The sequence below is a fragment of the Maniola hyperantus genome, chromosome 1 (genome assembly GCF_902806685.2).
Source record: "Maniola hyperantus chromosome 1, iAphHyp1.2, whole genome shotgun sequence".
Taxonomy (NCBI): domain Eukaryota; kingdom Metazoa; phylum Arthropoda; class Insecta; order Lepidoptera; family Nymphalidae; genus Maniola; species Maniola hyperantus.
The window spans coordinates 11013592-11040062 of record NC_048536.1 but is presented as its reverse complement, the minus strand read 5'-3'; the positions used below and the strand labels follow the sequence as shown (position 1 = coordinate 11040062).

At 37.7% G+C, this 26471-nt stretch overlaps 2 protein-coding genes and 2 long non-coding RNA genes across 6 annotated transcripts in view; 2 read left to right on the top strand and 2 right to left on the bottom strand.

Annotated features, from left to right (window-relative positions):
* Window positions 1-14159, bottom strand: part of kkv (hyaluronan synthase-like protein kkv) — a 47014-nt gene extending 32855 nt beyond the window's left edge. For 2 of the 3 annotated variants that reach the window (XM_034972919.2, XM_034972932.2), the window contains exons 1-2: window positions 14036-14156; window positions 2936-3040 (exon numbers count right to left, since the gene is read on the bottom strand). In XM_034972919.2, the coding sequence (XP_034828810.1) occupies window positions 2936-3030 (95 nt within the window). In that variant the 5' untranslated portion in view covers window positions 3031-3040; window positions 14036-14156. Of the gene's footprint in view, window positions 1-2935; window positions 3044-14035 lie in introns of all 3 variants that reach the window. The other variant, XM_034972925.2, reaches the window with a different exon arrangement.
* Window positions 1-26471, top strand: part of LOC138402988 (uncharacterized) — a 320130-nt gene that overhangs the window by 89061 nt on the left and 204598 nt on the right. The gene's annotated exons all lie outside the window — the stretch shown is intronic.
* The window catches only part of LOC117986112 (chitin synthase chs-2-like), a 30558-nt gene continuing 18931 nt past the window's right edge, over window positions 14845-26471 (bottom strand). The window contains exons 17-24 of the mRNA XM_069501208.1: window positions 25928-26157; window positions 25439-25556; window positions 25004-25156; window positions 24499-24675; window positions 23996-24163; window positions 22989-23220; window positions 17091-17254; window positions 14845-15710 (exon numbers count right to left, since the gene is read on the bottom strand). Coding sequence (XP_069357309.1) covers window positions 15543-15710; window positions 17091-17254; window positions 22989-23220; window positions 23996-24163; window positions 24499-24675; window positions 25004-25156; window positions 25439-25556; window positions 25928-26157 — 1410 coding nt within the window. The 3' untranslated portion in view covers window positions 14845-15542. The remainder of the gene's footprint in view (window positions 15711-17090; window positions 17255-22988; window positions 23221-23995; window positions 24164-24498; window positions 24676-25003; window positions 25157-25438; window positions 25557-25927; window positions 26158-26471) is intronic.
* Window positions 17666-22443, top strand: LOC138402986 (uncharacterized). Its single transcript, XR_011237296.1, has 2 exons — window positions 17666-19710; window positions 21952-22443. It is a non-coding gene; the product is annotated as an uncharacterized lncRNA (long non-coding RNA).

Below are 26471 nucleotides of genomic sequence, written 5' to 3'. Positions count from 1 at the left end.
TTCCTACAAATGACTCATGTCCAACAGTGCACGTCTATCGGCTGATGATGAGGGTTACCTACCTACCCAGGAATGCCAGAGCAGTGACATGACGTATTTATGCTGTAGCAATATTTCTAATGACGACACAGTTGTGTAACTCAACTGTGTAGTCAATGGGAATTTAATGCCTATCGAGATGACTGCGTGACGCTCCTACCACATGTCACATTAGGATGATTCCTAAGACTATTGGCTCATATAATGTAGGCTACATTAATGTAGGTATATTTTATCATACGCAAACGGCAATGACATTATGTTTACTCGTACACGGTACAGATGAACCATTTGAATGGAAATTGCAACGAGCCAACGACAAATTCATGCTTGAATATTTTTAGGATGTGAAAACAAGTTCTGTTATTCACTTCTAAATGGCAATCTAGGTAAGTAGTAGGTAGATAGGGACGAATTAATGAAAGGCCAATTCTTCAAACTTAACAAGACAATTTTTTTGTCATTTTGTTTCACTACTCTACTACTATGACTATGACTCTATTTCGCAATCTACAACAACGTACAGAAATCAGTGATATCCGCAAATTGACGTAGGTAGGTTTTGACGACCTCCCTGGCGCAGTGGTGAGCGCTGTGGTCTTATTAGTGGGAGGTCCCGGGTTCGATTCCTGGCAGGGGTTTGGAATTTTATAACTTCTAAATTTCTGGTCTGGTCTGGTGGGAGGCTTCGGCCGTGGCTAGTTACCACCCTACTGGCAAAGCCGTGCCGCCAAGCGATTTAGCGTTCCGGTACGATGCCGTGTAGAAACCAAAGGGGTATGGGTTCAATAAAAACTGCCATACCTCTTCCAGGTTAGCCCGCCATCATCTTAGACTGCATCATCACTTACCATCAGGTGAGATTGCAGTCAAGGGCTAACCTGTACCTATCTGAATTAAAAAAAAAAATTAAAAAAAAGGTACAATATCAATTTTCCCTTTTGTGTACAAAGTGAAAATATGCATTTATGTTGATTTATGACCTTAGAAAGATGGTATGTTAAGCGTGACGTGTTTACTGCAAATGTAAACACGATGATATCATGCAATTGGTCTTTATGTAGAGTCAGTTACAAGAGAAACGTGAACGAGGAAGTCTGTTGGAATTTTAAATATTTTATGAGTAGTGAAAAAGAAAGCTTTTCGGTAAATATTTAATCGAACTGGGGCACATAGCTTTAGTTCTGTTAATGTGATCGTACTCTATGGCAAGATGACCAGGAACTACGTTATTATTTATTTTCAAATAAATGGACGCGCGAAACTCTATTGACTTCATTTGCATTTCATCAGCGCGGTCGATGCGACCGACTCGACTAATGTCATTTCTATTTTCAGTACCTACTAATAATCCGACTTGCGTCTCTTGCGTGTCGCCTTATGGTTGCCATTTTTTTCAGATACAAACTTGGTTTTGACTGCAATCTCACTTGGTGGTAAATGATGATGCAGTCTAAGATGGCAGCGGGCTAATCTGGAAGCGGTATGGCAATTTTTTATTAAACCCATAACCTCTTTGGTTTCTACACGGCATCGTACCTGAACGCTGAATTGCTTGGCGGCACGGCTTTGCCGGTAGTGAAAAAAAAAAAAACTAGCCACGACCGAAGCCTCCCACCAGACCAGACCAGAAATTTAGAAATTATAAAATTCCAAACTCCTGCCGGGAATCGAACCTGGGACCTCCCACTAACAAGACCACAGAGCTTACCACTGCGCCAGGGAGGTCACCGAATGTCCTTACTTAAAAACCTGCGAGTTTGAATCATATAAATTACTAGAGGATGCCCGCGACTTCGCCCGCGTGGATTTAGGTTTTTAAATTTGATTGTCTGGGATAAAAAGTAGCCTATGTCCTTCCCCGGGATGCAAGCTATCTCTGTACCAAATTTTATTAAAATCGGTTGAACAGATGGGCCGTGAAAAGCTAGCACACATACACATTTTCGCATTTATGATATTAGTATGAATATGGATGATGCACCTATTCTAGACTAGACTGGCTTATCAACTCAACTAGCTTCATCTATCAACTCAATATTTAGTACAAGGTAGGGTTAGTCAACTCTTGCACCAAAGTTAGGTAAGGGAGATAACTACTACAATTAAGTAGTTAGATATGGAGATAATGAATGGATTTCATAACAAATTCCAAGAACTAGCACAATTAATTACATTATATAGCCACGTTCATATTTGAAAAGTTCTCACCAAGAATTAAAAGAAGTGGGCAAGCTTAATTGTAGGTATAAGTCCCGCAAATTGCTATTGCGCTGGAACCATGTCTCATTAACATTAAAATGACGTCATTTGACATAAATTTAAGTAAAAATATACCATCTGGCTCTGATCAGCTCGAAACTTCAGTCTAGTGCTGACGTCACTAAAATGGCGGCCACGCGCATAAGCAATGTGCGGGACTTAGAAGTAGCAAATCAGCTGCTTCTCTTTTGAAACTTTTACAGAAAGCTTTTAAAAATAATTGAGTTAGTGGTAAGATATTAATTTAGAATCTATATGCCTTTATAATAATGCCTTAACTATTATTTTAACGATTTAGTTCTAAATGGTTAAGCTTTTAGCTAAATAATATGTTTAGAAACACCTTTAGCTAGGAGCAGTGTATTAAATACGTGATTTATTATGTTTATGACTAAAATTATTTCTTTAGCAATCTTACTTATACCTTACTGTTCTAGAGTCTCTTCTAGAGTCTAGGAGCTAGATTATCATTATAATCTAAGACTATATTCATCACTTATATAATATGTATGTGGCCGCTGGATTCAGTGTCCGCAAGACCATGGCGTGTGGAAGTCCCAGCAAGAGACTTATTTCAGCAGTGGACGTCTATCCGTTGATGATGGTGATGGATGATGAGGACTGTAACACTAACCTGCCGCCATAAGTGTCGTTGGCCAGCGGCAATAGCTCATCATCAGAGTTGTCGCTGATCTCCTCTCGCCGCGACTTCCCCCCTGAAGTCGCCATGGTTGGCTAACTGCTGAAACAATTAAACTGATGTTATTAGAAAATACTACCTGCTTCGCACGGTTTTTAGATAAGCAGTACGCTTAGTACAAGATTTTATGTCTCACCATCGTTGATAGTATTCGAGTGTCGAAAACCTTCCGCATTACAGTAAACTGGATCTTAACTGCCTTATTTTAAAGCTCAAGTTTGTCTACACATCTACAGCCAGCGCTCCAAGCGGAAACTTTAAAATTGAATTTAAAACATGAAATTAAAATCAGTAGCATTGATTTTTTGACTTCAATTCAAGTCTCTTTAGGTCCATTTTACTTTTGATGGTATTGTGGTTCGACTCTCGAATTCTAGCAATGTTTGGTGAGCCGTAAAATCTTATACTAAGCGTACTGAACGAATTAACAAATTTAACAATACCACATTGTTGATTCTAGTCGACCTTAAAGGTATGGACAGACACACAACCCGGCGACAACTACGCGCATCTGCTACATGTCCAACGAGTAGAAGTTGTAATACAAAGTTGTATGAAGGCGTTCAACTTGAGAAGTGCGCATAGCTATGCCTAGTGGTTAGGACGTCCGCCTTCTAATCGGACGTCGGGAGTTCGATCACGCACGCACCTCTAACTATTCGGAGTTATGTGCGTTTTAATTAATGAAATAACACTTGTTTTAACGGTGAAGGAAAACATCGTGAGGAAACCTGCATGCCTGAGAGTTCTCCATAATGTTCTCAAAGGTGTCTGAAGTTTACCAATCCGCACATGGCCAGCGTGGTAGACTATGTTCCAAACCCTTCTCACTCTGAGAGGAGACCCGTGCTCTGTAGTGAGCCGGCGATGGGTTGATCATGATGATGACACGTCTTTATAGTATTGTTTAGTAATTTCCTTGATATGTAGGTAAAAACACTAAAAGATGATAAAAATATAGTGTGATGCTCTGCCATGCTACAACAGAGTGCCGCCATGCTTTCTATCTGGCCAAACCTTTACAGTGATGCCTGAATATTTTATGATGACTGATAAAACTTCTTTTTTTATTTAGCCCTTGACTGCAATGCCTGGTGGTAAGTCATAAATGATGATGCAGTCTAAAACTCAAATAAAATATACTTCGTCGCAACTCGCAAGAAATCGGGCTACATTTTACGTATTACTTACTATTTTAGCTTTAATTATTATGTTATAATGTACGTGGTGCCGCGCACGCGTTAATGTCTTTTGCAAGGGTGTTAGATGTGAGACCTTGAAGAACTTGAAGTTCTACTTTTATTTACGGGGATGTACTAGGTAGGTACTAATTAAGCTGTGATAGCCTAGTGGTTAGGACGTCGGCCTTCTAATTGGAGGTCGGGGGTTCCATTCCAGCCCCCTAACTTTTCGAAGTTATGTGCGTTTTTTAGTAATAAAATATCACTTGCTTTAACGATGAAGAAAAACATCGTGAGGAAACCTGCATGCCTAAGAATTCTCCATAATGTTCTCAAAGGTGTGTGAAGTTTGCCAATCCACACTTGGTAGACTATGGCCAAAAGCGTTTTTAATTAGAGGGGAGACCCGTGCTCTGTAGTGAGCCGACGATGGGTTGATCATGATGATGATGATGATTACTAATATTTTTACTGTTTCAAGTTCTAACAAAGTGTTCAAATAATGAAGTTCACAACAATTAATATAAGATAAGAAACCATAATATAAGAAAACATTATACAAGATAACATAATTCCTGTCTTATAATATTTTGCTCTCGAAATGCTGATTCAATCTGTTTGTAAAGCATTGAAAACGATGAAACCTGTTTTTTAAACGTTCTAAGACGACAGTTTTGTGATCAATTTATACGATGTTTATAGCTAGTAGAATGGCAAAAAATCAGTGCAGAACTCGATGAGAAGTAAAATATTTATAACAAGAATAAAATAAATTAAAAATGACGAATTGAAAAATGATTCGGATTAGTTAGTATCTTAAAGTTTTTGCTGCTTGATAAAATTTTAAGCATGTTTAACAGAAATAAATAAATGCGAAGTTAGGCTGGTACTTATTGGAATATGATAAGATCCTAGTGTCCAAGTTTTGTAAGATTTCAAAAAGTATTGAAATACCTATGTATTAGTTTTACAAAATTATTTTGAGTATTATTAAAACTGTATTGAGTTTCAAAAAAGCAAGATAGTAGCCGCCGCATTAAAGACATCTAGATAGAAAGTAAAAATAAAACTAAAGAGGTTACTTAGGATACCTACCGATGTATTGAACCCAAGTCCTACAGTCGTCCAGCTGAACATTCCACTGTAGTTATTCTTGTACATTGTCGGTCATTCATCCTTTTATAGCATATTTAAATTTTTTCAGAACTATATTTTTTTTATAATTTTTTAGTGTTTACCTACACTTCAAGGAAATTACTAAATTATTTAGTAATTTTCAGAACTAGTACTTACGTACTTACTTAATAAATATTATTTTCAGAAATCAGGTTTAAAAAAATGATTTACTACCTACTTACAGTAATTAACTATCTATAGAATATGCATATTATACATATAGTTCATACTATGTAATATTATAGATACGAAAGTGTCTGTCTGCTGCCAATTCACGACCCTTCCTTTATTAACGTATCTACAGAGATTCAGGACTTACTCGGACTCATATAGCCTTGAATGTGGGGTTAGACAGGGTGGATTAACATCTCCCGCTCTGTTTAACGCATACATTAATCAGCTGATTGACGAACTCCGCAGAACTAAATTATACTTATTATAGGCAACTTTTAGTCCCGTAAAATCAAAGAGTTCCCAGTTCCCACAAGAATGTAAAAAAACTAAACCCATGCCGATGAAGTCACAGGCATTATCTAGTATCATCATCATCATATACAACATTGCAATGATTTTTGTTTGTTTGTAGGTATAGCATAGTTCGGAGGCGGAGGGCGCGTCGACGCCCGCAAGGTCAGCGACTTCCGCGCCCGCTGGACAATAAACAGCTTCTACCTACTTTATTCTCTACGTCTATACCGAATACTCTATCCTACCTTTAGATGCCTACTTGTAAAACAAAGAACTAATAAACACGAACCTACCTATTATTCGATTCGAGATTCATGTTTTGGTAGAGTTATCATTAATCGATATTCGATTTCCATCGTCTCATACCTACATGTTTTATATATGAACGTTATTTGGCTTGTACCTGCGGCTCCATTCATTTCGCATAGAAATCAATCTTCTTGCTTTTCAGGTTTAATACGCCCCGTAACTTTAATTCAATACAGATGAACATATTGTTCCAACCTACCTATCTATAGATTTTCATCTTGGAGCTATGACCTACCTAACTAGCTTATCCCCGAGACATCGTCCGCATGGAATACACAAATTTCAAACCCCTATTTTACCCCTTTAGGGTTGAATTTTCAAAAATCCTTTCTTAGCGGATGTCTACGTCATAATAGCTACCTGCACAGCTCGATCTATCCAGTACTTTGAGGTGTGTGGTGATAAATCAGTCAGTCTGATTTTCCTTCAGTACATTATAGATTCGTGATGTGTCAGGCATGCCGCATGATACAGAAATGCAATTTTTTTTCATGCAACTGTTCAATTTTAAGCTTTTTTCGGTTAAATATATACAAAAGTTCCAAAGTAAGAAATGAAATAGTGAGGCCTTACGCCTGTATTTTAAAGTAAACTAATAGAACCAAAAAATAAATACTGTATTGTTTAAATTTAAACAAAGAAACGCTGAATATATTAATAAAATTAACTATTTCGAGTATTTCGTCATGAGAACAGCATTTCCGGAATCTGCTCCAGTGCTATGTGTACCAACCTAGGTACATTTTTAGACCAGCTGTTGAAATGTCGGTCGTTTTAAAATGAAGCACCTTTAATTTTGGTTATTAATATTTATTTCAAGGTCACTAGCTAAGGTTATATTTCCAGATCTGTACTTATATTGTACATAAGTGCTTATTACTTATACCTTAAAGTTTATGTATTCAAAAACTCTGCAAGCGAACTGATAAAGCCTACAGAATTTTCTGTGATGCAATCAAATGCAATCAATTAGTTTTATATCTTTAATCGTTTAAGTACAGTTAGGTATACTCTCCGATATCTGTGGTTTCTTATCTCTATGTGGTTCTAACATCACGTAAGTTAAAAAATCGGTCAAATACGGGTCGGTCTCGCACACAAAAGGGTTCCGTACCATCTTACAATAAATAACACATTTCTGTTTTTGTAAAAAAAATATTATTAGTAAGTACTATGGCTAATGGCTTCGAAATGTTAAAACCGCCTATTAATATTGATTTGTAACATGTTGGTCGCGAAAAATTTTAACAATATTTAGTATCTTTAATATAAGTAGATACCTACCAACGTAGGCGTAGGTTGACACATGATTTTGCAGGGACTCTAATGAGTTTCTCGAAAGTTAATAGTAGGAATTATTAAATGACTAGATAGACAAACGCAGCTCCTCCTTTTTTTAAAGTTGGTTAAAAAAGTAGCCTATGTTACTCCTTGGTTAATCCCCTTCTGTGATCACTTGTCTGTGAAAGTCCCGTCAAAATAGGTTCAGCCTTCCGAAGATTAGCCCATTCAAACATACAGACACTTGAATTTTATTTATAAGTATAGATCCGTAGGTTCTATAGCGCTAAGTAAAGCCATAGCCGTTCGACTTCAGCTCACTTTCACTATTGGTGGCCGCCAGCTGTTCCCTCCCCCCTCCTCCTCCTGTCATTACCTTCTAACTATACCTCAGTACTACGCAACACTGCCTTACATTCTTAGTAACCAGTAACAAAATGCTAGCCACGTATCTTGTCTACCTACTATGGTTCAGTATACCTAATACATAGATTATTTTTACAATATTGTCATCCTACCTAGCAATTAACATTTAAAAGAATTTTCAGGTACAAATAGGTACCTAAGTCTTACTAAGACACCCGCTTGGGAAGGATTTCAGAAAATTCAATAAGGGTTTTGTTTGTGTAGTCCACGCGGACCAAGTAGTGGGCATTAGCTAATAATCTATAACTTAGTGTCTTTGGGATATATTATTGTGATTTAAAAGTGTCAAGATAGATCTCATAGTTGACCGTCTCTACTTTTTTTACAGCATCCTAACTGTTTTTTAATCATAATTAAATAGGTTGTACCTATTGTATTGATTACTTCTAACTTAAGATTGAAAATCTCCGTCTTGAGTTACTTAACTATCTTATTAAATTTTCTTGTCACTTCATAGTCCTATAGCACATTAACGTTTTATGGTCTTTCATTGTTTGCCAGTTAACAATGGACAACAAAGCACTAATTAAAGAGAAAATGAATTAGATTTACAGGTAAATATTTACGTACCTACTGCTTAAGGAGGAGTAAAATATTCTGAAATTTTCATAAAATTCAAGCATTTCAAGTTTGTTTTAAGGACTCTACATTGTTTTAGACCCGTTTCTGCTCTTAAAATAAATAAAAAGCTTTTTAAAACTTAAATCCTACTTACTAAGTATCTATTTCATAAATCGATACAGATTTTCAATCAAGTCTTTCGAGCAAATCAAGCCCAAGTGTATCTTATCTATGATCAAGCCTTTGCTATAATAGAGGGAGAACCCACGAGGGCAGACCTTCCTCATTTTATAAAAGCTGAAAGTTTCTCTGCGTATTGTCCCCAACACAGGGAGGAACGATCAGCGACTATGGAGATCATCAAGATTCGATCATGGTGGCTTTGGGAGACAACAGGTAACAACAGTGTAAAAATCTTACGCCAAAGTATAAAGTCTAATTTTGTATATATTCTTCGGAATAGTATTAGAAATCACGTTAAGTATTGCCAGACACATAATATCTTGGCAACTCCCTGCCAGACATCCTTAAGGTTTAAAAGATTAAGGGCGTCTGGCAGGGGGTTGCTACAATACTAAGTGTGTGGCAATGCATGACGTGATTTGTAATACTATTCCGAAGAAAATGTAAAAAAAATAGACTTTGACGTAAGATTTTTTACATCTCTGTTACCTGTTATCTGCCAAAGCCACCATGATCCAAACTTCAAAGTCACTGGTCGTTCCTCCCTGTGTTGGGGACAACAAGCAGTAAAACTTTCAGCTTTTATAAAAAAATATGAAGGTTGGGCCCTCGCGGGCTCTTAGTCCATAACCATAACCGTAAACTTAGTGTATGTTGTAATACGCCTGTTAAATAAAAATGACTTAGTAGGTATCATATGCATAAATATCACATACCTACCTACCGACCTACGTGTAAGGATTACAACAGGTTTATCGGAGATACACGTTATAAGTGACGTGACTCATTCCTTTAAACGTTTAATTCTAGTTAGTTTGGCATCCAAATTTTTAATTAAGTAGTTCTTGGTAGTAAATTGTGATTTATAATTTTTATGATAGTGTTTTGCCTACATTTCAAGGAATTTTTACATACAGATCAAAAATTGCGGTACCGGCAGGATTCAAAACTGCGTCTCCCTGGGTATCGCGCCCGGAGCGCCTTAGACCGCTAGGCCACGTTACTGATGATTCAATTTCCATCTTAATACGAAAGGATATCGTAATAAATTTTATTTGCAATTCGCTAAAGTTGATCAATAAGGGCACACGCAATTACAAATTACATGATAAAATTACAAATCACGGTAACCAGTTGCGATATTATATTTCAAAATTGCAAGTTGTAACTGGGTTAGGGTTAGGGCTTGTGCATAATATGACGGTCTATTTGTCCACGGAGGACAAAAGTTCGTCGATTTTTTACTACTACAGTCGCCGTAATATCCGTCTATCGTGTGTTATTCGATGTGATCAAATTTTGCTCTCCATAAGAATGCGTCGTCTGCGCAGGCCCTTAAAAATACCTACCATGCATAGACAAAAACATTTAAGTGTGTATTTACATTATATTGTAACTATATGGACGAAATTGAGTGTGAGTGTTATTAATGTTACAACAATAAAATACATAGGCAACGTAGGTATATTAGGTATAGGTTGTAGAGCTTTGGTTTAAATATAAAAAATTAAGCAATAACTAATACCTACTATTATAAATTATTAAAATATTAAAAAAATCAGATCCAAACATTCTTGTATACTGATTTCAGAATTTCAGGCATAGGTATAATATATCCTAATCCTATTCTATATTATAAGTAACACATAGAAAAGCTGTTTTTCCAGCTAATTTATTCGAAGGGTCCAGTTGGAATATCGTAAGTGGAGGTCTAAGTACACTCTACACTTATAGAGAGAAAAGCTACGTGCAGTCTTAATTTTCTAAAAAAAGTCGTTTACGTTTATTTCAGTCAGTTAATTTCTCCTTTTATGTGTATAGACAACAACAAATATTAGAATCTCGTATCAATGGTTGAAATATGGACACAAAGTATTAGAATAGAGTTGTTAGAATGTTGGTAGTAGAGGTACCTATCAGATACTATGTAGTAAACGTAGCGCTGCGAGTTGTGATGCGATACGATGTAACGCGCGCGCGTTGAAGTCTTTTGTTGAGCGGTAATTCTAATTACATTATTTACATCACTAATTCACCGTAGTACCTTGGTAGCATCTAATGACTATTTATTATGTTTTGTTCGCTCGATACTACAGTTTTAAAAATAAAGTCTCTTTATTTAATCTTTTAATTTATGCTATTGATTTATGGGTAGAAAGTAGCTATGTTACGTATCAACTTACTTATACTTATATTTTGTTAAAATACTCCTCCTATTATTGTTAAATATAATAAATAATACTCCTGAAAAAACATACAATCGGAGTTTTATAATAAACTAGGTTATGCTCGCGACTTCGTCCGCGTAGACTACACAAATTTCAAACCCCTATTTCACCCCCTTAGGAGTTGAATTTTCAAAAATCCTTTCTTAGCGGATGCCTACGTCATAATAGCTATCTAGCTATATAATAGTTTCTTTGCTGGTTCTTCTCAGTAGAAAGGGCATTCCGAACCTCTGGTAGATTCAATGATGCACTTGTAAAAGTATATTTGAACGAAACATCTTTCTATTTCTGTTAAAATGTAAAAATTAATATTGCTAGTGTGCTGTTATCTAGTTCAAATCGGAACATATTTTCTTGAGCAACACAAATTGTAGGTACCTACTCGAAATAAACTATTACAACTTTTCGCAATAAAACAATTAAGCACAACAAAAAAATTGAGCCATGCCCGTATCAAAATAAATTCTCCGTCACGTATAGCATTAAAATAATAATACATTTAGTCTCGGCTGTACTATTTGGAATCTTTAAGTATAAAAGGTATACCTATCCATAGAGACAATAATATGCATAATAGATGGCTTTCATACCTATGAATATTCTGCGTAGGTATCTTATTCATATTTTCTTTTTGTTTTATTCTAGCTAAATTTCATATTTGCGGAAATATCACCTCTCATATACGTATCATATTATTACTAACGTATATCTTTTCGTTATATATGTATATTATTATATTTCAGAATATTTATTTAGAATGTTTAATTAAGTAAATGATAGATTTTAGTTCCTTGACTTAATATTACGTATCTAGTACAAAGGTCATAAAAATTAATAAGATGATCTTAACATTTAATTTTAGCCTTGATCGTTTAAGTGCTATATGTATTAGGTATATATCAAATCACTCACAGTCGTATATTTCTGGAATATTTTAAGTTTGCCATCTTGGATACTCAATAGGTATTTAAGTACCTACTTAGTTATATTATGTTCATTTTGACACTTAAAAAACCTTATTTCGCTTTGTATATTTTGAAGCTGTGAATATTCATGCCGGTGAAACTGAAAATCACAAAAACTGTGATCTACTTAGTTTTTGTGGTTTTTTTACCTACTAAATTCGGTTGCGTAGGTATTATTTACATTAAAATAGTGGGTACTTATTCCTGACTTTAACAGTCACGTAGGTATCTGACTTTTCAAAACTATTTTTAATGTTTTTCACAGTAAAGATTTAATACGCTGTAATAAGTAATAGCATTTATAATTGCGAAAGCGAACATTACTAATGAATGCTATAATAGCAATTAATATTAGCGTGCACTTTGAATGTAATTTCGTTTTGTAAGCGAACAACAGGTCTACTACGCAATGCATAATTTTTATTAATTACATAATTATTGTGCGGAAATCGTAAATGTTTTTTTGTTTCAGTGAGAACGACCCTCTAACGGAACCGGATTTGCGCGAGGTCTACCGGCCGCCACGTTCTTTCTCATATCATTACGTAGGATGATACTCGTACAATGCAAGTAAGGTACTCGTATGATAACGACTATATACCTATTAACTATTGTTGCCTTGTTTTGTTTAGTATACGTAACGTTATCATTTCTTGGCTATGCTATCTATACTCGATAATGTGTCTGTCCATCTGCTAGCTTTTCCCGGCCCATCTGTTTAACCGATTTTAATGACACATAAAGTTAAAATGGCGCTTGAGGAGTTTTTGGTACAGAGATAGCTTGCATCTCGGGAAAGAAGATAAGCTACTTTTTGTCCCGGGAAATCAGAATTTTCATGGGATCTTTAAAAAACCTATATCTTTGCAGACCAAGAAGGCGAAGGATAGAAGGTCCCTGTGTAGGTGCCTACTTATAGAATTTTACAGTTGGAAACCAATTGGAAACATTCTACTTATTGGTGCGATACTTTTATTACTTAGTCATCGATACTTTCATAAAAATAATTTGTTTGGTACCTATGGTTTCAGTTTCAAGGTTGTAATTTTAGAAAAAAGCTTACAACCTTGAAATCAAATGAAACTGACATTTAGGATCCATTTATAAAATAAACGTTTCTAACGTTACCAAGTACGGCACGTATAAGTTTTTTTTTTGCATTAACAGGTTGTATAGAAAATGAAAGTTTTTTTTCACCGTGAAGCCAGGTAGGTACGTAAGTACATAAGTCTCTATTAAGTTCTTGTAGTGTTATAGGTATGTACCCATGTAATTGGTGCGTACAGTACGCGGCCGAAAGTAATGTACATCGGCCTTTAGAATGACATTTCGTCTTTGTAGAGCGTTGTCTCTGTCAATCATACCTATATGACGTTCTGTCGGTCTCAACGACAGGGACAACGCTCTACAAACCTGCTATGATACGCGAGATGTTGCGATGGCAATAGGGGTAGGGACGCTCCGCACAGTCCCCGCGCTAACCCGGTGCGGGATAGCACTGATGACGTGCGGGTGTGCGGGGCGTCCATCCGTCTCATACGCCGATTGCTATCTCGAACTGTCGCGTACTGAGGTACCAAACTTTCTTTATTTTGTTCGTTTGTTCTAAAGTAACAATGGTTTAGTACATTATTATACTTAATTGAAACGTATATAAAACGTTTGAAGAAGGAGCATTAAATTAACATAAAGAGAAATTTTATTAATATTAATTTCAATTACCATCATTAGTAAGTATAAAAGGAATTCCCTCAGTGCTATAAGTTACTTACTCTCATACATACACACCTGCACGAGTAGGTACCTACATTCACTTTTGTTTGGCATTGCAGAAAATATTATGCAGACCTTAAATGTAATAATTCCGAAATTAAAGCATTTGAACCATTTTAAATGTTCATTAGTTACGAAATATCAACATTTAACCTACTTTAAGATATTATAGTAAGAGTGTCGAAGCCGCATACTTTCGAAAGCGAAACTTTACTACGATATCTTATTTATAGTTATATCAGTAGCTATCAGAAATTCTACTGAAGTCTTTCAACTTTACCCAATGGCCATACAATTTGTTTTCATTCAAATTACATAACTATTGAATCTTATAAGACACTATTTTGCGAATAGATACTTTACTACAGATTGGATTGTCTCGCATACTTTCGCAGCTGATCGCGTAACCTCGAACAAGAAAAGGTCACACAAAAGTTTTATAAAAACTTACATAAAAATATCGTGTCAATTGAAAATACTTACGTTCTATTCCAGATGTGTGTAAAATCCGGATTTATTGTCACTTCACTAGATTTTAATGGTGGGTCCACACTCGCGGGTCGCGCGCATGGTGCGTGAGTGCGGTCGATCGGGTCGCCAAGCGATCACTGCGCGCGCGATGAACTTACAAGTCTGCGCCGCTACTACCAGTCACTCGGTAGCCTTTTCTACTGACTCACGCGAAGGCTTTTATTCCATGGGTTTTTCTTTGTAGTCACTCGTCAAAATTTGGGAAACCAAACCAGTTCTATTTTTGAAATAGAATAATTAAATCTAACGATACAGAACTAAAGAGAATGTGGCTAATTCTGTTGTACACAATTTCTAAAATAAACTACATTGACAGGTCTAAGGTAATAAATTGCTAATCCTTTCCCGCTGGGAGCATTGGTAAGGGATAGCAATATATTTAGAACTGCCAATCCTGTCAATTTAAATTTAATTAGTCATTTTTAATTAGTCAAATTAGTCAATTTTAGTAGTTTAATTTTTTCAATTAGTCATTTTAAATAAGTGTGCAGTAGAATTAGCTTGAATCTTGTTAAATGTTTATTTAATGCTAATTCAATGTTATTCAACGCCATATCTCAGCATGCTTACATGAAGTTTGGCGTCACTTATGTATTTTTTATATTTTTCTAAATGAAGAGGAAAATGTTGTCCTTGTTTAGTAACAAAAGTACAGTAGGTAGGTACCTGAAACAGTAATTTTTTTGTTTGATTTAATTCGCTTTTTGAGGGTCTAATGGAAAGTTATCTATTTCGTATGTAAGAAATAAAAATCTTTGTAATTCATAAATAGCAGTTTTATTGTAACGATCAATTATTTTGATACACAGACATCATACTTGCAGTCGAATATTAAGTATTAACAGTAGAATATGTCACTGAAATAGGCGTTAATTTGTCAAAAAACAAATGGCTGCTCAGAGTGTTTTTCATTTTACATTTTAAATTAAATATTTATATTTTAAATATTTTAAATAAGAACCTGGTTTTAAAGCAAAAGTTACATTCAAGGCTTAGTATGAGATTATACATCTCGTCAACATTGATATAATTGAACGTCGAAACACTTCAGCGTTAAAGTAAAATGACCTTAAGCACCCTGTTTTGAAGCTCAATTTGGTCCATACATTTACAACGAGCGAACAAGCGGAAATATATCGAAACTAGCTTATGCTCGCGACTTCGTCCGCGTGGACTACACAAATTTCAAACCCCCGTTTTCACCCCCTTAGGGGTTGAATTTTGAAAAATCCTTTCTTAGCGGATGCCTACAACATAATAGCTATCTGCATGTCAAATTTCAGCCCGATCCGTCCAGTAGTTTGAGCTGTGCGTTGATAGATCAGTCAGTCAGTCACCTTTTCCTTTTATATATATAGATAGATTAAAATCGGTGGTACTGAATTTTTGACTTTAAATCATTGGTATTTATGTCTATTTTACTCTGACGTTATTGTGTTTCGGTTATAGTATAGTAAGGTTAGAAGAGCATGTGGTTGTCGTTATCGGGCAGCGTGTAGGAGGCGTCGCGGAAGCGCACGTTGCTGCGGCGCGGCAGCGGCGTCATGTCGTCGTCGCTGTCGAGCGCAGGCTCGTAGCCCTTGTTCACATAGGCGCCCATCGAAGAGCCGCTCGCCATGTTGCTCATCTATACAAATAAATAAAATTGAAGTGTCTGTTTTAGCGTTTAAACTACCGTGAGTGATTTCCATCAATCAATCAATCAATACTTATAATAAAACTGTAACAGGTCAAATTCTGTACATTGAAGATATTTTGAAAATTTTTTTTGGAGGGCACTCTATAGTATATACTGAACCCAAAACTGTAATTTTTTTCATTTTTGTCTGTCTGTCTGTCTGTCTGTCTGTCTGTCTGTCTGTCTGTCTGTCTGTCTGTCTGTCTGTCTGTCTGTATCACGGCCGCGCATCACGCTGAAACTACTGAATGGATTCCAATGAAACTTGGTACGATTTGAGTTCATACTATGAGGAAGAATATAGGATACTTTTTATCCCGAAATTCAGCATGGTTCCTGTAGGAGAGGGGATGGAAGTTAAAATGTATACTGAGTTGTAATTCATTAACGCGTAGTCCGATTTCATTTATTCTTTTTTTGTTAGAAAGGGGATATTTTAAAGATTGTTCCGTAAATATTTCAAGGTCATCGGTTTTTAACCGACTGTCAAAAAGGAGGTGGTTCTTTTTTCTACATCGATTTTTTCGAGGTTTCTGGACCGATTTGCAATTTTTTTTTTAAAAGCAACAAAAAAAGTTTTCGTGGTGGTCACATAAAAAATTCTGTATTCAACTCCTTAATCCTGATGCTGCAGGGTTACTGCCCGCCTGAGTTATCAAGATTCAGGAAGTGTTCATAGTGAATTCATATTGTAGGTACCAAGCAACGACTTTATTCTCAGACTTCAAGTCCCAACTCCTCAACCCTGATGATGTAGGGTACAGCACTCCTAAACTATAATGTTTCAGTAACTGCGGATGATGCAAAATTAATTTAGGTACCAAGCATAGGCTACATCATTGAACTTCGGATCCTAACTCCTCAATCCTGATGCTGCAAAGTACTAAAGTCCTAACTCGTGGGGATTTTAGAATTTCTGATAGTGAATTGATATTTTAGGTATCAAGCAACGGCTTCACGATGACACTCCCAGTCCGATATACTCCACCCGAGCGAAGCCGGGGCGGGTCAGCTAGTTATAAATAATATTTGTCCCGGCTGTACTCACGTGTTGAACTGACTTCCTTGAAAAAGGACCCCGGATGGGTTCGAAACTAGTCGGGCTAACGTCGACTAAACACGTGAGTACAGCCGGGGCAGATATTATTTATAATCAAGTGTCTGTTTGTAATGTTGTCTGCGTGAGTGTTGTTCGCGGGTGACGTGCGGATGGGCGGAGCGTCCCCCTGCCTCATACCCCGATAGCCATCTCAACCTGTCGCGGCTTATAGTCTGATAATAAATTAAAACAAAACATTAAAACACTATAAATCATGCACTATAACTCACCGCAGGGATCGGTTCATCGTAAATGTATCCCGCGGCAGAATCTCTAGCGACTTGCGAGCGTCGCTTTTCCGCCAGCACCGAGTCCCTCCTTGTCATCAACGCACGTAGAGTCGCGCGTCGGGATGCAGTGTTTCCTCCGAGGGACGGCAACCGGGATACCATTTCTGCGTTACAAGTTATTTGTAAATATTATTCTCAAAGTTATTCTAAAACTCCCGATTAGCAAATCTCGTACATCGTCTCTATCATTCATACCTATGTCGGAGTTATAGAGTGAGTGAGCTTTCGGTTTGATCCTGAATCGATATCTGTCGAATATTAAGTACTAGCTGATGCCCGCGACTTCGTCCCCGTGTATCTACATTTTTCAAAATCCCGCGGGAATTCTTTGATTTTACGGGATAAAAGTAGCCTATGTGTTAATCTAGGGTATAATCTATCTCCATTCCAAATTTCATCCAAATCCGTTTAGCCGTTTTTGCGTGATTGACTTTCACATTTATAATATTAATATTATATATTATTACGAAAGTATTTGAGCACTAGGGGTGACATGAAATCAAAGCTTATGTTACGCCACACACTTGAGCCAACCCGAGCCAATCCGAGCCAACCCGAGCCAACCTATGTGAGGCCGGCTAATCACTGCCCAGCCGGTCTATCACAGCCAATGACAGCCACTTACCGCCACTGACAGCGAATCACCGCCAACCGCAGCCTAACAGCGAATCACAGCCCACCTACCGGACGCCTTCGGTAGGGATACAGCTTTAAAAAGCCATGAGAGCTCATTTCGAGAGATATTATTGTACGTAACATGGTGTCAGCAAAAACTATGCCAGTTTGTGTTCTAAATATTAGTTAATCGGTAAATTCAGTGTAAGTAGAAATTGTGACAAGTAAATCAATGCAAATTAATAGTGATATAAATAAACAGTAATAAATACATCAGTGTAAGCAAAAACTAATGTGTTGTAAATAGTATTAAATATAAATCAGTGATTATTATTGCGATGAATGATTAATAAATAAATTGGAGCGATTATACTGCTTGCTGGTTTTTATTTAACCCACTGCTTCATCTCAGAAGTGGGATGGATAAGGAAGGCTATGTGGCATAATCGCGCCGATTCGAAAAAGACGGGCTGCTTTGTTTGTCCGCAAGGATAGAACAAATCACCACGTGAAAATTCATGTAAAACGAGCGGCAAGAAGACACTTCTGCGGCCCGGAAAATCCTTAGAAGAATTTTGGAAAGAGATATTCATCTGCAGTGTTTATGGTTTCGACACTCGATGTCAACCTTCCACAGCTACGTAGACATGTTAACCGAGGTATGATCCATCCATTACTCATTTCAAATTTTGATCCCGTTTATAATGATATTAATGCATAGTGTAAAATACGCAGCATCTCACTGAGATACCCGCAATTTGAATTCGCAGTTTAATTCTAGAAAACATACTTGGTGTCTTAGTTGAAGTGCTTCCCAACCACGCATGCTGTTTTTCCTATGTGGAAAACCATAAGAGTGCTATATCACCATACCGCTACAGTAAAAAAAAATATTATATGAGAGGTATCATGTTGTCTAAACTAAGGAAAAAGAACTAAAAATCATGCATAAAATGTTTTAAAAAAAAAAGACAGCATTATTTTTGAGTTTGTCCGTAAATAAATAAAATACCTGTACGTAAAACTTAACAAGTAATTTTAAAAATAGTTTTCTAAAAACCCCTGACTGCGGTTTGCACCGCACCTTTTTCAGCCCGCACATTAAAGCGCATAAAATCCGCAACTTTAAGTTTTTTATTAAGTATTTTATGTACTTGGTGACACACGCCATCAAGACGAATGATGTATCATTTATCAAAATTGGTTAAGTTGTCGAGTAGTTACGAACAGACATACATATTTCAGGTCAAACAGTAACCCTTCCTTTAAGCTTCGCGTAAGTTAACAAAAATATCTAGTAATCGATGATAGCAGTTTTCAGACTACCCGCATATCTCAGCCAGAATATTATTTTGAAACAAGCTTTGACGTAATTTTTTTCATATTTGTAAACGGTTCAGTCGTAGTGTAATTCTAAGGTTAATTTTTTTAAGTCGGTGATATTCCCGCCGCAGTCATACAGACTACAGAGGGCAGGTGTGAGATACGTATAAATGATTTTGATGGGCACAATGATATCAGATATTATCTTAAGAGTCAATTGCTAAACAGTTTCAGTGTGCTCAAACTCTGTTTTACATATTATCATATTTTACGTTGACTGTGGAGTTTCTTGTGAAATTAATTTTTATCTGGTGTTAGATTGTTGTAAAATGAATATAGATCTTTATAAGAGGGAGAGACGTCCTTCATAAACCAACCGGAAGCTACTTGTATTTAAACGATATTGTGTTCAAAGTTATCTTTCTTTTCTCGGAACTTTTGGCGAGTCCGTGAAGTGCAAGTGTCACCACCTATGATGGTCACCACTTAGCGGCTTTGTTCTGTGGCCTGACGCCAGCAGTCGGTGCGAGGTACCTCATCATGGAGTGCAGGGTTGCAGCCAGCGGGTACCTATATGCCGCCGCAACATTGCCTGTTCGGGAGTGCTCATTTATGTTGTATGGTATGACTTCATTTTTTTATATATTATTATACTAAAGGTAGTGTTCATGATGTTGGTACGTGTTGTAACTTAGCACAGTAAGTAAATCTTACTCGCATACGGCTCTAGACGTAGTCTCACATAATGTACGAGCCAGTGTATTGGTACGAGTAAATAGTGTAATGACGGCAGAATCAGGCACTTTAGGAAACGAATTAGTAATAACCATTACTAGTTAGACATCCTTATGGTTTTGATAATACTTGTGTTACCTGAAAAAAAGAGTAGTGCTTGTATGTACAACACATGTAACGTACTTTTGCTGACAAGTTTTCAACCGAGTAAATTTAATCTCATTCTACCTTTAGATTTTCGGTTTAAATGGTAATTTTGTTTTGAACCATATGATTTAGCCATGTGTCCTTCATTGTTAGCCAGGTGGACCATAAATACCGTCAAAAATTTTACTAAGCCGACTAGACTGACGTTTTACATAATTAGATCTAGTTCAGTTTGTGCTATTACGCCTACCTGGTTATGTACGAGTAGCTGAAATAGTAGAAATGGATAGAACACTTGTTATTATTTGACTAAAGATCCTGTATTGCCTAAATTCAATCATGAGCTACCTACGAAATTGCATAGATATTAGATACCAAAAGCCTAACTTTTTGTAGCCAAGCCTAACTTTTTGTAGCCAAGCCTAACTTTTTGTAGCCAAGCCTAACTTTTTGTAGCCAAGCCTAACTTTTTGTAGCCAAGCCTAACTTTTTGTAGCCAAGCCTAAGTTTTTGTAGCCAAGCCTAAGTTTTTGTAGCCAAGCCTAAGTTTTTGTAGCCAAGCCTAAGTTTTTGTAGCCAAGCCTAAGTTTTTGTAGCCAAGCCTAAGTTTTTGTAGCCAAGCCTAAGTTTTTGTAGCCAAGCCTAAGTTTTTGTAGCCAAGCCTAAGTTTTTGTAGCCAAGCCTAAGTTTTTGTAGCCAAGCCTAAGTTTTTGTAGCCAAGCCTAAGTTTTTGTAGCCAAGTCTAAGTTTTTGTAGCCAAGTCTAAGTTTTTGTAGCCAAGTCTAAGTTTTTGTAGCCAAGTCTAAGTTTTTGTAGCCAAGTCTAAGTTTTTGTAGCCAAGTCTAAGTTTTTGTAGCCAAGTCTAAGTTTTTGTAGCCAAGTCTAAGTTTTTGTAGCCAAGTCTAAGTTTTTGTAGCCAAGTCTAAGTTTTTGTAGCCAAGTCTAAGTTTTTGTAGCCAAGTCTAAGTTTTTGTAGCCAAGTCTAAGTTTTTGTAGCCAAGTCTAAGTTTTTGTAGCCAAGTCTAAGTTTTTGTAGCGAAGTCTAAGTTTTTGTAGCCAAGTCTAAGTTTTTGTAGCCAAGTCTAAGTTTTTGTAGCCAAGTCTAAGTTTTTGTAGCCAAGTCTAAGTTTTTGTAGCCAAGTCTAAGTTTTTGTAGCCAAGTCTAAGTTTTTGTAGCCAAGTCTAAGTTTCGGTAGCCAAGTCTTAAGTTTCGGTATTCGGTAGCAGTACTTTCATCTCATTGCTCGTTAAAACATTTACATGCAGGAATTTAAGTAAGATTCCTTATAAGGGGTAATAGCACTCACAGCAAGTAGCTATTTACTTCAACTTTACCGCCGGTTAGTCTTTCAAAAAAAAAATCTTAAAAGTAAGACATGGAAAATAATAAAATTCTTACTGAAAACGGTAATAATTTTGATGAATATTGAGATTTCTGTCTCGGTTTTATAGTTAGATAAGATCGCAGGTTGAATCACAAACCAATAGCATTGGATTAGGATTTTACAGAGTTCATGTTAACCAGTAATCACATAATATGACCCTTCCGTAAGATAGCGAAAGGTTATCGCTTATGATCAGTATACAGGTTGGTTATTATAATATGTTGTTTTCGAAATTTGTGATAGGATAAAGCTAACTAGATAATGTAACTTTGTATGACAGGGGGATTTAGTTATTTAGCGGCAAGTCCCCACAAGCTTTGCAACAAAAGTAAACACTGATAACATTTACCCTGGTACATTCTTGTAACTAAGCTGGTAGGCATTGGTAGGTCCTGAAGTATTAAGGGGCTTGGAGGCTACAAATTATTTACATGCCTGGGTGCAACAGACTCCTTAATTGCCATATCACAGTGCTTACGGTTCCTATATTGCCAACTATTCCTATAAATAACGTGAAACCGAAGATCTCGTTGAGCTATTGCCTACTAGAAAGTTAACCAAACGTTTTCCCATTGCGGGAGCAATCATTGTTTCAGGACGGCCGAATGTTACGCCACACACTTGAGCCAACCCGAGCCAATCCGAGCCAACCCGAGCCAACCTATGTGAGGCCGGCTAATCACTGCCCAGCCGGTCTATCACAGCCAATGACAGCCACTTACCGCCACTGACAGCGAATCACCGCCAACCGCAGCCTAACAGCGAATCACAGCCCACCTACCGGACGCCTTCGGTAGGGATACAGCTTTAAAAAGCCATGAGAGCTCATTTCGAGAGATATTATTGTACGTAACATGGTGTCAGCAAAAACTATGCCAGTTTGTGTTCTAAATATTAGTTAATCGGTAAATTCAGTGTAAGTAGAAATTGTGACAAGTAAATCAATGCAAATTAATAGTGATATAAATAAACAGTAATAAATACATCAGTGTAAGCAAAAACTAATGTGTTGTAAATAGTATTAAATATAAATCAGTGATTATTATTGCGATGAATGATTAATAAATAAATTGGAGCGATTATACTGCTTGCTGGTTTTTATTTAACCCACTGCTTCACTTAAAAAATATTTTGAATTTTAAAACTATTTGCCATCGCTGCCACGACGGCCCATGTCATGCATACCTAGTCTTTCATAGCCTACATTTGACGCCTGGCAATGTAGGTGAAGCCTCGAGGGTTTGTACAGTTTATAACTGTCGTAAACTGTTCCTATATGTTGTTGTGACGCCGACTTGTCAGTCTCAACGACAGAAATACTTATGCTTTACAAAGCTGTCAGTTACCTCTTTCTAAAGTTTGATATGTAATCTTTCCCTGCCCAGTACTGTTCTTACCACGCGGTGCGGTCTTACGGCGGTGAGTCGGGGGGTCCGAGGTTCGGTCCCGCACCTCTAACTCTTCGGAGTAATAAAATATCACTGGCTTTAACGACGAAGGAAAGCATCGTAAGGAAACCTGCATGCCTGAGAGTTTTCCATATTCTCAAAGGTGTGTGAAGTCTGCCAATCCGCACTTGGCCAAACCCTTCTCATTCTGAGAGGAGACCCGCGCTCAGTATGACTGTACTTACCAGGATCAGCGTTATGAAGTATAGTGAGTCTTCTCTTGAAGTTGGCGTCGAGATTGATAACATTCTGTTTGTTGTCCCGCGCTCGCTCCAGGTTGTGGAGGGTCTTGCGTCGCGACACGTTGGAGTCGTCGACTCCTCGTCTCTCCAAATCGTCCACGTTCAATTTTTGCAGGTCCTTCGCGATTTCCACGGCATGCCTTTCAAATTGGGCGTCTTCGTTTAAGTCGTCGGCCTATATTTTTTATAAAATAAAGCAAACAATTGTATCATTTTGTTGCACTAATTCGCGACTTGAAGTGTGCGCAAATTTTTATATTGAACTAGTTAATGCCCGCGACTTCCGTGTGTTCGACTGATGTGTGGATGTAAGTTTTAAAAATCCCATGGAAACTCTTTGATTTTCAAGGACAAAAAGTAGCTTGTCACTCAACAGGTTAACTATATTCATGCATAAAACCACGTCTGATCATGCTTGCCGTAAGAGCGATGGCTGGTGGAATCAGAAAGATCGCGAACAAGTAAGCATAGTCTAGGGCGCCCTCTATCAAGACAAAGCAGGTGGCGGGAAGTGGCTGGATGAGAAAGGCTGAGGACCGGTAGTGGCAGCGCCCTTTGGGAAAGGCTTAAGCTCAACATTGGACGCCGGCAGGCTAAAATAATAATGATAAGCCTCTGTACCTGCAAGGTACAGATATCCATACCGCTGGGTACGCGAGGATCTGTGTGATGTGAACGTTTGCCCCTGAATGAGGAGAAACACTCAAGGGACCAGGACTGAGATAAATAATTTGTAGGGAATCAAGAAGCCCCCCCCCCCCCAAGAAACACGCCAAGAGTAAGTACCGGGGAGCTCTCGCGCGATTCTGCCCATATAACCGAGAGGTTGATGGGGCTATGGGAGGTGGAGGTTGTACCTGTAAGCTACTATTCAATATGAAGTATTACTGTAATTTTAGCGCACTGTACCTGTAAGGTACTATTAAGTGTGTGTGTTTTAGCGCACTCACCCTCTTTGTGAAGTACCAGTTGAGCTCAATTGTGGCCAGCAAATGAGTGATGGTGGTGAAGCGATGGAACAACATGCCAGTGAACTGTATGGCCATCACTGACCCAAAGAATACAATCAGAACTGATCCGATCGGCTCCAACATCAAGTATTCACGATCGATTTGCACCTGTCACACAAATTAAAAACTATGTAGTCTCTTTTTAGGTTTTTTATTAAAACCATATTATTGTGTTATAGCGACTGTCACTGAGGCCGAGCAATAGGTTTTAGGTTCTTAAATATATTTAAAAGTGCAAAGATAGTATAAATCTGAGATAGGCCAAGCTCATGCAAGAAAATTTCATACGCATGCGTGCAACGTGCAACGATAATATCTACATAAATACTGGCGCCGTGTTTACGTACCTTTGGACAAAACTACAGCTACGAGCATACTTCAAAACATGACGACACGTTACCACTTTATATAAGTCGTTGGCGAAGTGTTAGTACAATACTCACGAGATTGTCGTCGTTGTCATAGGTGATATGCACTTTCTGGCCGAAGGGCCACTTGAGATGCAGCTGGTTCTGGCGCAGCTGCAGCAGGAAGATGGCCAGCACGAACAGCGCGTTCAGCATTACGAACGCGAACACCATTGTGTCGCGCAGGTTCTTCAGGTCCGTTGCTATTCGCTCCTGCAGGCGTTATTTCTACTATAAGGGCTAATTGGCGAAAAGGTATAGTACGCGACAGGTCGAGATAATAATCGGGGTGTGAGGCAGGGCGACGCCCCACACACTCGCACGTCACCTGCGCTCGCCCGCCTCCCCGATTGTCATCTCAACCTATCGCGTACTTAGCTTACTTTCGTATTTCATGGAAAAAAGTTCAATGAGTTCTATCAAGCTAATGAGGAATGTTAGAAGTCATTTTAATCTCGTTCCTTGGAATGAGATTATAAGCTTCATTCCTAGGAACGAGATCATATTATGAACAAATTAATGAATAACTATTGGACATTACTTGTTCCTCCTTATTCTCGTCAATGGGACGAAGGTACGTATCGATTAAATCTTTCCAGAATTCAGTCTCAGCTGTAGTCAAAAAATCAACTTCGCCTTTCTGTAGATTAGGGTCTTCAATCCAGTACGGGTTAATAAGATCGTCTCTTTCTTCCTGAAAATAAATCATTTGTCATATTTTTACTTCTGCTTTTACACTGCGTCAAAGTGGGGATACATGTATCCTACGTGTGTTAAAGTAACAAACGTATTCAATAGTTTTTCTGTAGGGTCAAGTCAAGGGACCCAGCGTTAAAAATCTTTGAATCAGCACCCATATTATAATTATATAAGTGTGTTTGTTTGTTGGTTTGTTTGTCCTTCAATCACGTTGCAACGGAGAAACCGATTGACGTGATTTTTTGCATGGGTATAGTTAAAGAAAACTAAAACGTACCCTCGGTATGTCAGCGGAATGTTCACTGTCATACTCCGGGAGCATAGATAAGGTGTCACCTCGCAGACCCATGGAAGATCGTCGACGTTGCATTGACTCGACCTCTGGCGGTGCTCCTCTGAAATTATCACTGGCATAGTTTAGATCTATACACATTTTTCGGGTTTTGCCCTAAGTCGTAATAATATAATAACAATCCATTATTATAAAATAATGTGAAAGTGTGTCTGTCTGTCTGTCTGCTAGCTTTTCACGGCTCAACCGTTCAACCGATTTTGACGAAATTTGGTACAGAGATAGCTTGTATCCCGGGGAAGGACATAGGCTACTTTTTATCCCAGAAAATTGAAGAGTTCCCACAGGATTTTTAAAAACCTAAATCCACGTGTACGAAGTCGCGGGCATCAGCTAGTTCAATCGATAAATTTAAAATCCTCTGCTGTCCCGTCCTCCAGTGTGCGCAGGCCATAATGTGACGATCTTACGTACAATGAGTTCAATCTTTTTTCAAGCTTCTCCAGCGAGGTCGCGATCTGTAGCAAATGCAACTCGTCCTTGTGGTCGTTAGGGTGGGTGCAGCACGCACATTTGAAGAGTCCAGATATTGAGAATTCCAGCGAGCCGCTCTGTTCTTCGGATTTGCCGAACCATCTCGTGATGCTCTGGTTATCCATTTTCTTTTTAGCATCCTCGGTTTCCTTCTTTTCCATTTCCGTTTCCTATAATTTAAAAATAATAAGAAATGAGAAAGTTCTTGTTTCTTTAGAAACTAGATGATGCCCGCGACTTCGTCCGCGTGGATTTAGTTTTTTTAAAAATCCCGTGGGAACTCTTTGATTTTCCGGGATAAAAAGGAGTCTATGTCACTCTCCAGGTCTTTATCTATACCCATGTAAAAACCATGTCAATCCGTTGCACCGTTGTGACGTGGTTGAAGGACAAACCAACAAACAAACACACTTTCGCATTTATAATAAGGGTACTGATTAATATATTACTCTACTAGCTGATGCCCGCGACTTCGTCCGCGTGG